This window comes from Octopus sinensis, linkage group LG22, assembly GCF_006345805.1.
Source record: "Octopus sinensis linkage group LG22, ASM634580v1, whole genome shotgun sequence".
Taxonomy (NCBI): Eukaryota; Metazoa; Mollusca; class Cephalopoda; order Octopoda; family Octopodidae; genus Octopus; species Octopus sinensis.
The window spans coordinates 16,035,138-16,048,871 of NC_043018.1; the positions used below are offsets into that span (position 1 = coordinate 16,035,138).

General features: G+C 40.8%; 1 protein-coding gene across 3 annotated transcripts in view; it reads left to right on the plus strand.

Annotated features, from left to right (window-relative positions):
• The window catches only part of LOC115223260 (small subunit processome component 20 homolog), an 85,509-nt gene that overhangs the window by 40,734 nt on the left and 31,041 nt on the right, over nucleotides 1–13,734 (plus strand). For all 3 annotated transcript variants that reach the window (XM_029793762.2, XM_036512303.1, XM_036512304.1), the window contains 8 exons: nucleotides 446–518; nucleotides 2,098–2,293; nucleotides 3,858–3,935; nucleotides 5,348–5,427; nucleotides 7,287–7,513; nucleotides 8,145–8,274; nucleotides 10,315–10,405; nucleotides 11,696–11,772. In XM_029793762.2, coding sequence (XP_029649622.2) covers nucleotides 446–518; nucleotides 2,098–2,293; nucleotides 3,858–3,935; nucleotides 5,348–5,427; nucleotides 7,287–7,513; nucleotides 8,145–8,274; nucleotides 10,315–10,405; nucleotides 11,696–11,772 — 952 coding nt within the window. The remainder of the gene's footprint in view (nucleotides 1–445; nucleotides 519–2,097; nucleotides 2,294–3,857; nucleotides 3,936–5,347; nucleotides 5,428–7,286; nucleotides 7,514–8,144; nucleotides 8,275–10,314; nucleotides 10,406–11,695; nucleotides 11,773–13,734) is intronic.

Here is a 13,734-nt window from a genome sequence, read left to right on the forward strand (position 1 = left end):
AGTTACGCACTGGGGTTGATGTAATCGACTTAATCCCTTTGTCTGTCCTTGTTTGTTCTCTCTATGTTTAGCCCCTTGTGGGCAATAAAGAAATAAGATGTCTTGGGGAAATTTCAAACCTGGGTTCTCATTCCTAAGGTATTTTTCAATGTTATTATTATTATTATTATTATTCAGGTCACTGCCTGGAATCGAACTCGGAATCTTGGGGTTAGTAGCCCGTGCTCTTAACCACTACGCCATGTGCCTGTAGTGTAAAGCAGTTGGCATTAGGAAGGACAGGCATCCAGCTATAGAAAACCTGCCTCAACAGATTCTGTCTGGCCCATGCGAGCATAGAAAAGTGGACAGAAAATGGTGGTGGAAGTGGTGGTTGCTGCTGTTGTTGTTGTTGTTAAAAGCTCAGTTATTATTAATGAATTAATTCTCTTTTTGAATTTTTTAGATTATTCATCATTTGAACAACTGAAGAATTCCATCGATTTAACCAAAATATTTCCTCCATCAATGTTTCAAAGGTAAAAAGACAAAACAATTCCAAATTTTAAACATTTAAAATTTATTCCATCCAATAGGAAGTCAGAAAACTGGCGTTAACTGATGGATGATGATGATTTTATACGTATAGGTATATATAGAAGGTGCATAGTTCATATGTATGTATATATCTGTATGTGTGTCTTTGTGACTGTGCTTGTCCCACTCCCCCTATCACTGCTTGACAATCAGTGTTGGTGTGTTTGCATTCCTATAACTTAGCGATTCAGCAAAAGACACTGGCAGAATAAGTACTAGGTTTAAAAAATAAGGGGTTGATTTGTTTGACTAAAACCCATCTAGGCAGCGCTCCAGCATGGCCACAGTCAAATGACTGAAACAAGTAAAAGAATAAAAAATAAAAGAACATATATATATGTATGTTGGCCTGCTCGCTTAGCCAGCGGGGTGGCGTCATTTGATGGCTAAAATAATGCGAAGCGCATTGTGACCAGCGATGTGTAGCAACATCTGATAGCCCGGTTGATCACGGTGATATATATGTATGTATGTATTTATACAGTTGGAATTTGCAAAAAGTCAAAGCAAAAGATGAAGATGGGTGTGTAAACAACAAACAGATATATTAGTTTTAATGCTCAGGAAGTGAGAAAGTCTTTTTACGTTTTGAGCATATGCTCTTCAACAGAAAGGAACTCAGAAATAAGATGAGAGAAAATAAAAAGAGGTTTAGTGGCTAGCAATAAATCGTGGCTATATTCAGTCTCAGAATATTTTCCATTTTTCCGTTCATAATCATCACCATCATCATTGGCATGGTTTCTATGGCTGGATGGCCTTCCTAATGCTAACCACTCCAAGAGTGTAATGGGTGGTTTTTAATTTGCCAGTTACTAAACATCAGCATCGGTCACAACTGCAATCTCACTTGGCTTGACAAGTCTTCTGAAGCACAGTATATTACCAAAGGTCTTGGTCGCATGTCACTGCCCCTGTGAAGCCCAAAGTTCAAACGGTGCTTTTTACGTGCCCCTAGCATGGGTGCCAGGTATTTGTCACCAGCATCGGCCACAACTGTGATTTCACTTGGCTTCATGGGTCTTCACAAGCACAGTATATTGCCAAAGGTATCGATCACTTGTCACTGCCCCTGTGAGGCCCAAAGTTTGAAGGGTGCTTTTTATGTGCCTTGGCAGGGGTTCAGGTATGCAACACCCATATCAGCCACGACTGATTTCACTCAGCTTGATGGGTCTTCTGAAGCACAGCGTATTGCCAAAGGTCTCGGTCACTTCCCATTGCTTGCATAGGTCCCAACATTTGAAGGGTGCTTTTTACGTACCTCTGGCATGGGTTCCAGGTATGCAACACCAGCATCAGCGATGACTACGATTTCACTTGGCTTGATGGGTCTTTTAAAGCATGGCTTATTGCCAAAGGTATCGGTCACTTGCCATTGCCTGCATGAGGTCCAACATTTGAAGATCATACTTCATTACATATTTCAATTCTTGTTTATTCTCAACTCATGTAAAACTTTTTTTTCTTTTTTACATAAAAAACTCCAAAAAAAAACCTCTCAAAACTCCAAAACCGTAGTTTCTCCAACCTGATATGGCTTATCTTGAGAAAGTTGGGACATTACCTGCAGTCTTACCTGCAGAATATACTGCATGTCATCTTAGGAATGATTGCCACTGTCAACGCATGCCTCAAGAATAAACGAAAAATTTACCAAAAAGTTGTGAAATGCTTATTGAAAGCTTCCAGACCATGTTACCTGCGATTATATCAGGTGAGTTCTTTCTTTCTTTTCTTTTATTTTGTCTTGTTTTGTTCTTTGGATTGTTAACTCTGTTGGCAACAAAGAGTCTCTCTTTCTCTCTGTCTGTCTATCTTTCTCTCCCTCTTACTTTCTGTATCTGTTTGTCTGTCTGCCTGTCTCAGTCCCACTCTTTCTGTCTGTCTGTCCTGTTCTCTCTCTCCCTCTCTCTCTTTCTATGTTTCTGTGTTTCTTTGCTTTTCTCTATGTTTCTCCCCCTCTCTGTGTATCTGTTTCCTCCACTCTCTCTTTTTGTCTGTCTCTCTCCTTCTCTCTGTTTGTCTGCCCCCCTCTCTTTCTGTGTCTCTGTCTGTCTGTCTGTCTCTCTCTCTCTCTCTCTTCATGTCAATTTATATTAATTAATAACACACACCATTTTCCCCCTTCTCTGCAATCAAGCTTAACCCTTCAGGGTTTAAACAGGTCAGGTCTGGCCAAAAATTCCCTTGTTTCATCTTCAAACTGGTCAGATCTGGTTTTTCATGGCTACCATAGAGTGTCATTTTAAAAATTAACAATCATCATCATCATCGTTTAACGTCCGCTTTCCATGCTAGCACGGGTTGGACGGTTCGACCGGGGTCTGGGAAGCCAGAAGGCTGCACCAGGCTCCAGTCTGATCTGGCAGTGTTTCTACAGCTGGATGCCCTTCCTAACGCCAACCACTCCGCGAGTGTAGTGGGTGCTTTTTTACGTGCCAGGGGAGTCTGGCATCGGCCACGATCGGTTGGTGCTTTTAACGTGCGATCAGCATGGAAGCCAGTCATGGCGGCGCTGGCATCAGCCATGTTCGGATGGTGCTTTTTATGTGCCACCGGCATAGATGCCAGTCGAGGCGACATCATTGATATCTCAAAGTCATGAAATGACGCAGGATTAATTAAAAATATTATTAATACCGAAGCTTTACATTTGACAAAATAATCTGAATGCTAAAGGATTAAAGACCGTATTATTTAATTTGCATAAAACAGCAAGCTCATAGAATCATTACCTATTTCTTTACTACCCACAAGGGGCTAAACACAGAGAGGACAAACAAGGACATACAAACGGATTAAGTCGAGTACATCGACCTCAGTGCGCAACTGGTACTTAATTTATCGACCCCGAAAGGACGAAAGGCAAAGTCGACCTGGGCGGAATTTGAACTCAGAACATACTGCTAAGCATTTCACCCAGGCTGCAAACGCTTCTGCCAGCTTGATGCCTTATCATTACCACATCGGACAATATATGTAACAGCATTTCTTCCAGCCAGTTTGTTGTGCTGTGAGTTCAAATCCCACCCAGGTTGACTTTGTCTTTCATCCTTTCAGGGTTGATAAAATAAAGTACCAGACAAGTACTTAGAGTCGACGTATTTGACTAAATCATTCCCTTACCAAATTTATCTAATTTATATCTCCGCTTCATCATAATCTTTATTATTATTTTTTTTCATTCACTTATTTATTTACTTTTGTGGATGGATTTTTTTTGTGAATTCTTCAAATTTAATCTTTTTTCGTTTTTTATGTTTTTTTCAATGATGCAGTTCTTCAAAGTTTTTGAAACTTACTCCTTCACACCTCAAGACATTGATTCCATCTTTGATGTTGTTGTTTGGCCAAAGGTGAGTGAATATATATGTATATATACTTCAATTTTTCTTGTGGCTGTGTGGTAAGAAGCTTGCTTCCCAACCACATGGGTTCAGGTTCAGTTCCACTGCATTGCACATTGGGCAAGTGTCTTCTTCTATAGACTTGGGCTGACCAAAGGCTTGTGAGTGGATTTGCTTGATGGAAACTGAAAGAAGCCCTGTCATATATGTATGTATGTATGTGTGTGCCTTTGTTTTGTGTTTGTCCCCCACCCTTGCTTCACAACCAGAGTTGGTGTGTTTACATCCCTGTAACCTAGCAGTTCAGCAAAAGAGACAGATAAAATAAGTATCAGTCTTAAATGAAAATAAAGTCCTGGGGTTGGTTTGTTTGACTGAGACCCTTTCAGGGTGGTGCCCTAGCATGGCCACAGGCAAACTACTAAAACAAGAAAAAGGAAAAGAAAATACGTGTGTGTGTGTGTGATGATTGCAACACCCAAGCTGCTGTCTGGCACTAAGCAGTGGCAACAAGAACAACAACAACACCACCATCATCATCATTATCCACAACACAAAATAAACATCATCATCATCATCACTTAACATCCACTTTCCATGCTAGCATGGGTTGAACAATTTGACTGAGGTCTGGCGAACCAGATGGCTGCACCAGGCCCCAATCTGATCTAGCAGAGTTTCTACAGTTAGATGCCCTTCTTAATGCCGACCACTCCGAGAGTGTAGTGGATGCTTTTACGTGCCACCGGCATGAGGGCCAGTTTGGTGGTACTGGCAATGACCACGCCCAAATGGTTGTTTTTTACATGCCACCTGCACAGGAGCCAGTCTAGCGGCTAAAATAATATTTAATCTTTGCCCTCTTTTTAAGATGGCTAACTGGCATAATTGTGAGAGTCTCAGACAATAAAAGATGCTAAATTGCTTAGCGATATTTCTTCCAGCCCTTGATATTTCTGAGTTCAAATCCCACCCAAGGTCAATTTTGCCTTTCATTCTTTCCGGGTCGATAAAATTTAATTCCAGTGATTGACTGGAGTCAGCAGTGTCGACTAACATGCCCTGCTCCCCATCCCCTAATAGCGGACCTTGCCAACCATGCACCTTCACTCGCAGAATTACTCATTTTGGCTAGGTGAGTGGACTGGAGCAACATGAAATGAAGGGTTTCGCTCAAGAACATAATGCATTACCCAGGCCAGGAATCGAAACCACAGTCTTCCAATCATGATTGCTGCAGCCTAACCTCTGAGCCACGCACCTCCACATGCTGGTCTTTTAATCGCGATCAAAGCACTTAATTCTGTACACTTTCATACAAACTGGATGATGACCCCTGTTAAAAAAAAGCCCAAACAATATCATTTTAAGGGTTTTGTTGTGAACAATAAATACTTTATTTTATTTCACTCTATTTGTAGATCGTGACCCTCCCTAAAGATTGCCTTAATGGACCCACGTTCTTGTTGAGACTCTTGAATATTTGGTCCAAAAATCCTAGGTAAGTCCATTTACATTTTCATTGTTTAACATTCACAAGTGTTATCCAACCTGTTTCTTCCCTCCCTCCTCTACCCCGGCCTCACTATACATTCCAGAAAAATGTTTGCTCCACCGGTGGTCAGAGAAAAAAAACGACTTTATTTTTAATATTTTATCACAGTTTAAGGCAGCAGGCAAAATGCTCGGCGGCATTTAATCCGTCTTTATGATCTGAGTTCAAATTCCACCGAGGTCAGCTTTGCTTTTCATCCTGTCAGGGTCAATAAAATAAGTACCTATTTCTTTATTACCCACAAGGGGCTAAACATAGAGGGGACAAACAAGGACAGACATAGGTATTAAGTCGATTACATCGACCCCAGTGCGTAACTGGTACTTAATTTATCGACCCCGAAAGAATGAAAGGCAAAGTCGACCTGGGCGGAATTTGAACTCACAACGTAACGGCAGCCGAAATACCACTAAGCATTTCGCCCGACGTGCTAACGTTTCTGCCAGCTCGCCGCCCTCGTACCAGTGAAACACTGGGGTTGATATCAACTCCAGTCCCCTCCCCCCAAAATTCCAGACCTTGTGCTTTTAGTAGAAAGAATTATTATTATTATTATTAAGGCAGCAAGCTGGCAGAAACGTTAGCGCGTTGGGTGAAATGCTTAGCGGTATTTCGTCTGCCGCTACGTTCTGAGTTCAAATTCCGCCCAGGTCGACTTTGCCTTTCATCCTTTCGGGGTCGATAAATAAAGTACCAGTTTCGCACTGGGGTCGTTGTAATCGACTTAATCCCTTTGCCTGTCCTTGTTTGTCCCCTCTATGTTTAGCCCCTTGTGGGCAATAAAGAAATTAGAATCGTTAGCAAGCTGGGAAAAGTGCTTAGCCACATTTCACCCTTCTTTATGTTCTGAGTTCTAGTTCTGCTGAGGTCAGCTTTGCCTTTCAACCTTTTAAGGGGCTGATAAAATAAATACCAGTTGAACACTGGGGTCAATATAACTGACTATTCCCCCTCCTCCTCCAAAGTTCCAGGCCTTGTGCCTATAATAGAAAGGGTTATTAATGGTATCTGGTTATAGAATCGGTGGAGTGATGAGCAAAATAGCCTTGCGATATTTAGTGAAGTCTATTACATTCTGAGTTCAAACCCTAGTCGAGTACTTAAATGTTGTTATATTATCATTGTTGATCTCCACTGCCCCATGACAACCACTCATCATCATCATCATTGTTTAGCGTCCGCTTTCCATGCTGGCATGGGTTGGACGGTGCAACTGGGGTCTGGGAAGCCAGAAGGCTGCACCAGGCTCAGTCTGATCTGGCAATGTTTCTACAGCTGGATGCCCTTCCTAACGCCAACCACTCCGTGAGTGTAGTGGGTGCTTTTTATGTGCCACCGGCACAGGTGCCAGACGGGGCTGGCAAACGGCCACGGTCAGATGGTGCTTTTTACATGCCACCGGCACGGAGGCCAGGCGAGGCTGGCAACGGCCACGATTGGATGGTGCTTTTTACATGCCACCGGCACGGAGGCCAGGCAAGGCTGGCAAACGGCCACAATCAGATGGTGCTTTTTACGTGCCACCGGCACGGAGGCCAGGTGAGGCTGGCAAACGGCCACGATCAGATGGTGCTTTTTACATGCCACCGGCACGGAGGCTAGGTGAGGCTGGCAACGGCCACGATCAGATAGTGCTTTATATGTGTACCAGCACGGACGCCAGTCGGGGCATCGCTGGCACGGCCACGTTTGGATGATTCTCTTATGTGCCACCAGCACTGGTATCACAGCTACAATTTCCATTGATGTTGATTGATTTACCAATTCCATCATGTGCGTCTTTCACATTTTCTTTTCTTCTCCAGGCTGTTTCCTTGTTTCCTGAAGACGAAGATGATGGATGGCATTAGCGTCTGTCCATTGTCTTTCGTATTCCAGCTTCTCTGCACCAAACGTATCAGCCGGACGGTCAGCTTACACATCGTAGAAATGGTTATTAACTTTTACAACCCTGAGTTACCTGAGGATGATGAGTTGGAATTTAAATTGGTTGTCGTCAATGGATCAGGTGCACACAGCCAAGATGTGAAAGGTTTGCTTTGTTATTTTCATCTTTTTGTTTTATTTTACTTAATCATTCTTCTTCTTCTTCTTCTTCTTCTTAGTATTATTATTATTATTATTATTAATATTAATTTGACCAGGCTCCCGTGGCTTTTATGGGTTTTCTCCACGTGAGACCCTTTCCTTTTTTCGAAGCCTCTCCTCTATTGGGAGTATTGTAAATTGTTGAATTTTTTCGTTGTTGTAAAGCTTGTTTACACGAACTTTTTTCTTTCGAAAAACAGACAAAACCTTTTGTAACCTTTCGTCCTGTTTTGTCCCTTTATGTTTTCTAATCATATTTGTCAGCCCTTGTGGCCAATAAAAAGAATTAATTATTATTATTCTTATTTAGTATTTAGTCCGACCAAATCTGGCTTTTCAGACCTACCCTAAAATTAAACAATCACATCATTGAAATCTCAAAGGTTCAATTTAACGCAGGATTAATTCAAAACAATTGGAATAAATAAACCAAACATTTGACAGAATAATCTGAATGCTAAAAGGTTGAATCTTCCCTCATCCATTTTCTCTTGGACATTCTCTAATAATAATGACGTATTCCGAATTCCAAAACTGTTTCCTTATTCTCTTGTTTCTTCCTCCTTCTTTTTCAGAACTTGGCACTGAAGTCCTGAAACCACATTCTGAAAGCATTATGACATATTTGAAGAATTATTTCACCGCTGTTCGCAAAAGATTGGGCATGAAGAAGGCCAACCCCAGAGAATTATCAATACTTTCTCAGTACGTTAACAACTTGTTGCATTATTATTATTATTAATAGTAGTAGCAGCAGCAGCAGCAGTAGTAGTAGTAGTAGCAGCAGTAGTAGTGATGGTGGTGGTAGTAGAAGTTATTTGTTGTCTAATGGGATCTGTGATGAACCAAACGATGTATTAAGGGCTGATCATTTGGTCTAACAAACCATGCAGTTTAATACTTCCATCTAGAATTTTTATGGAAAGCTTTAATTTAGATTACTCTAATCCTTTATCATTCCGATTATTCTGTTAACCCTTTCGATACCAACCCGGCTGAAACCGCCTCTAGTTCTGTAGTACAAATGTCTTGTTTTCATAAGTTCTGAATTAAAATCTTCCACAAACCTTAATCATAATTTATGTTCCTAACACTAGCTGAATGATAACTAAGTTATTTCGCTAAATTCTTTGTTATACCTAAAATTAATCGAAAGAAACACAGAGCATCTCAACAGAAATATGGCAACCAAAGGGTTAGCAAAGGATTAATTTAACTCTTTCAATACAAACCCGACTGAAACCACCTCTGGTTCTGTAGTACAAATGTCTTGTTTTCATAAATTCTGAATTAAAATCTTCCACCAAACCTTAGTCACAATTTATGTTCCTAAAACTAGCTGAATGATAACTAAGTTATTTTACTAAATTCTTTGTTATGTCTAAAATTAATCGAAAGAAACACAGAGCATCTCAACAGAAGTATGTTAACAAAAGGGTTAAATGTAATGCTTTTTCACTTGCCCTGCTTGGAATTTATTCTGCATTATCTCGTCTCCTTGAGATTTCGATGATGTGAGTGTTTACTTATAGAATGACATTGAAGGGTAGGATTGAACCTTAAACAAGTAGGATATTTGGGTTGGATATGGCCAGTTTAAATACTAAAGGGTTCAAACAGGCTATCTGTACATAATAGAACCAGAGGGTGGTCTCTGTGGAGGTTGATATTAAAAGGGTTAAATAGCTGTGGTGTAGGCTTCCGCCTGTCTGGCTCCTGTCAAACTGTCCCACCCATGCCAGCATGGAAGGCAGACTTTAAACAACAATGATGACAAGGGTGGGGCTGAAAAGTTCCTGGTTTTGGGTAAATACAAGAGGATCAGTTAATTGTGATTTTATTCCACGTATTCCTCTCTCAGATTCGCATACTTATTGCACTGGTCCTTCAGTTTCTCTAAGTTCTCTAAAAGAACTCAGAAGGATTGAACCACCAACCAAGCATTTCGTGACACCCTTAAAGCCAGGAACTTTTCAGTACCCCCTCACCTACCTGTATGTTTGTGCACCCCTTTGAATGCAGTGTATGGCAGAAAGGTGGCAAATCTGACGGAGGCCTCAAAAGACAGTTTAAGATCCACAATGATCAGAACTTATCTGCAGCTCTTGGTGGTCTAAATTGGATATGCAATCTATTTGGATGGCTTTTCAGAACGTTGTCTGGTTTAAAAACCCACATCAGATGCCATGGTGGTTCTAAGGTGTGGGTACAGGAGATGGTCAGACTCTGCAGAAGGAGTAGACAACCACCATATATATCTATCTATATATATATATATAATAAATATGCAATCTATTTATTTATTAATTAATGATTTTTTGGCTAATTTTGAAATTAAATCAGCAGTTTATATTTGCTGCTGAGAAGGCCGCGCGATTGCAGTAGATTTTGAAAATTTGTAGCATATAGACTTGAGGCTTCCTTACCATCGCCTCGTGGATATATGTTCATCCTTGGCTTCTCTGCTGACGAGGCACACCAGTTGTAAATAAATTTAATTTAATTTAATTAATTTGTTTACCAAAGTTTGCCAAAACTATGCATAGTCCAGAGATGAAAGGGGTAAACGTTTTTATTTCTCTTTCAATTTCAGAATTACAACTATTTGCTGTTTGAGTTTGGCTGCTCTTTCTAGTGAGTCGAATGTCCTATTATGGCCATTCCTTATATTTTTGAATATATATATATGTTCTTTCTCTCTCTCATTGATGTTCTGTCTCTTTTTCTCATTTATGTCCTCTCCAGCATCTCAGCTGATGTCACTGACAGCCGACTTTGCTCTGACCTGGTGAGACTTCTCCTTCCATTCTTGATCAAGAAAATACCTCGTACCACGGTAAGTAACTCTCTGTCAATCTCCCCTGACCCCAATTTTTATTTCTTTGCTGTATTTTAATGCCTAATTTTTTGGTCATTGTTGTCCTTCTTCATATTTTATATTTTGGTTGTGTGGACGTACTACACACATGCCTTGTGAACATTATTGACAGCATTTGGGACACCTGTATAACTTTGTTACTCATTTATATTTCATTCACCTCACCTGGAATCTGCACTTTGGAAATACTATAGAAAGTACCTTCATAAAAAGTACATGTCTGAATTACCAAGAACAGACATCTTCACTTAGCTCGTTTGCATTGTCTACACACATTGCAGGAATATCAGGTAAAAATACCCCTGCACAGAGTCTCGATATTCAATATTTAATCAATATTGTTTGCTTGTGTGGATTATACAAGGTACCTCGCAAGGTACCTCAATTTAAGTACCTAATTCAACGGAATCTTATATATATATATATATATATATATATACATATGCATATATATGGCTGTGTGGTAAGTGGCTTGCTTACCAACCACATGGTTCCGGGTTCAGTCCCACTGCATGGCACCTTGGGCAAGTGTCTTCTGCTATAGCCCCGGGCTGACCAAAGTCTTGTGAGTGGATTTGGTAGACGGAAACTGAAAGAAGCCTGTCGTATATATGTATATATATGTATATGGGTGTGTGTGCGTGTATGTTTGTGTGTCTGTGTTTGTACCCCTAGCATTGCTTGACAACCGATGCTGGTGTGTTTACATCCCCTGTCACTTAGCAGTTCGGCAAAAGTGAGCGATAGAATAAGTACTGGGCTTACAAAGAACAAGTCCCGGGGTCAATTTGCTCGACTAAAGGCAGTGCTCCAGCTTGGCCGCAGCCAATTGACTGAAACAAGTAAAAAAATATATATATATATATATATATATATTTAGGGTAAAGACCTGTCTCGGTCATGAATGATCATGGGATTTCACCTGGAAAATTCCCCTATGAGGAGCAACTCCAGGCAAGGTTATTTGTGGAAGACCAGCAGTTGCTCATGCGTCAACCGAAGCCTTGTGATTGAATTTGGGAGACGGAAGTTCTCGTTATGTGTGTAAAAATACTCGTGCCCCCTAACAGAGAGGAGGGGGAAAACACTATCTCATTCAGAAAGAGGTGGGGGTTGGTGACAGGAAGAGCATCCGACCATAGAAAACCTGCCACTCAAAGACTGCTCAGTACCCTGTAAAGTAATAACTCGTTTGGTTTTTAATTGCTAGACTAATTCACTAATTAATATATTTTTTCTCTGTTTAAGGAAATGGAAGTTGATTTGCTGAATTCCATTCTGAACTTACTGACTCATGTTGAGAAACCACCAAGTCTCTTATTCAGGTAATTAATACCTTATTATCAATACAGGAGTGGAGGCGCAATGGCCCAGTGGTTAGGGCAGCGGACTCACGGTCATAGGATCGCGGTTTCGATTCCCAGACCGGGCGTTGTGAGTGTATATTGAGCGAAAACACCTAAAACTCCACGAGGCTCCGGCAGGGGATGGTGGTGATCCCTGCGGTACTCTTTCACCACAACATTCTCTCACTCTTACTTCCTGTTTCTGTTGTACCTGTATTTCAAGGGGCCGGCCTTGTCACTCTCTGTGTCACACTGAATATCCCCGAGAACTATGTTAAGGGTGCACGTGTCTGTGGAGTGCTCAGCCACTTACACGTTAATTTCACGAGCAGGCTGTTCCGTTGATTCGGATCAACCGTAACCGACGGAGTGCTTCCATTCCATCAATACAGGTAATGTTGTGGTAATTAATTATATATACCACTGTGTAATTAATAGTTCATATCATTAAGTAATTTATTGCATATATTTCGGTTGTTTTACATCCGTTTCCCCCCATACCAACATGGGTTAGATGAATACATATTATCAAAGGATTGTTTTAGTACTGGATGCTCTTCCTGTTGCTGAGTAATAAAGTTTGCATCTCGGTTGTGTGGGGAAGTGCAGTCGTACCAGATGACACCGTATATCAACTCTCTGCAGCATGTGAACATTCACATAGACACACACATACACACACACATCTGACATGCGCTGTACAGTTTCCATCTACAAAATTTACAAAGCTATGGGACTAGGATTTGAACCCATCAACCTCATGATCATGAGCCAAACTTATTAACCACTGCCCATGCACCTTCACCCTTCGCTCCACATATATGTGTATCTACCTTCTCTCTCTCTCTCTCTTTCCACCCACCCACACACACACATATATAAAACATTGTTATTGTGGTTGTTATGACTGCTAAAGGGTTAAAATAGCCATCTATGTATCATATTTAATGTATATATACACTTGATTGAACAATTACTGCAGTATTGATTGTGAGATTACATCCTTTATGGACTTATATATACATAAAAAACACCATCCGAGCGTGGCCGTTCGCCAGCCTCGTCTGGCACCTGTGTTGGTGGCACATAAAATCACCCACTACACTCTCGGAGTGGTTGGCGTTAGGAAGGGCATCCAGCTGTAGAAACACTGCTAGATCTGACTGGCCTGGTGCAGCCTTCGGGCTCCCCAGACCCCAGTTGAACCGTCCAACCCATGCTAGCATGGAAAGCAGACGTTAAACGATGATGATGATGATGATGATATACACTGTTGTGTCTGGGGAGAGTCATTTTCTTTTTGTGCCTTATAATGTAACACACTCACCGGTAAAATTTCCACTTATTTCTTATTTTTATTTTTATATATATATATATGTTAGAGGGAGGTGAAAAATTGTGCCAGAAGCTGCTCATAACATTAACAAGGCTCAACAAAGCCAAAGTGTATAAGTTGTTCTCACTGGCCACTGCTGGGACAATTTCTTTTGTCTCTATCACCATCATCATCACCTTCTTCATCTTCATCATTTAGCATCCATTTCCCATACTGGCATAGATTGAATGGTGTGAAAAAGATCTGGTGAGCTGCAGGACTGCATTGAGCTCCAATGTTTTGCTTTGGCAAGGTTTCTATGGCTGGGTGCCCTTCCTAATGCCAACCACATTACAGAATATACTGGGTGTATTTCTTTTTTTTCCATGCCACCAGCATTAGTGAGGTTGCCATGTCTTCCTCTGATATCCTGCACATCTATAAGAGATTTTATCTCAGACAAAAAACCCCACAGTATCTTCCTTGTCAGCAGTGTACATACACTTAGTATGATACATAGATGGCTATTATAATTCAATGCTGTTCAATATATTTAGCTGTGGGTTTTTGTTTTTGTGTGGTGGTGAGGTGTGGTGTAAATTTAAATTATTTATTTCATTATTTAT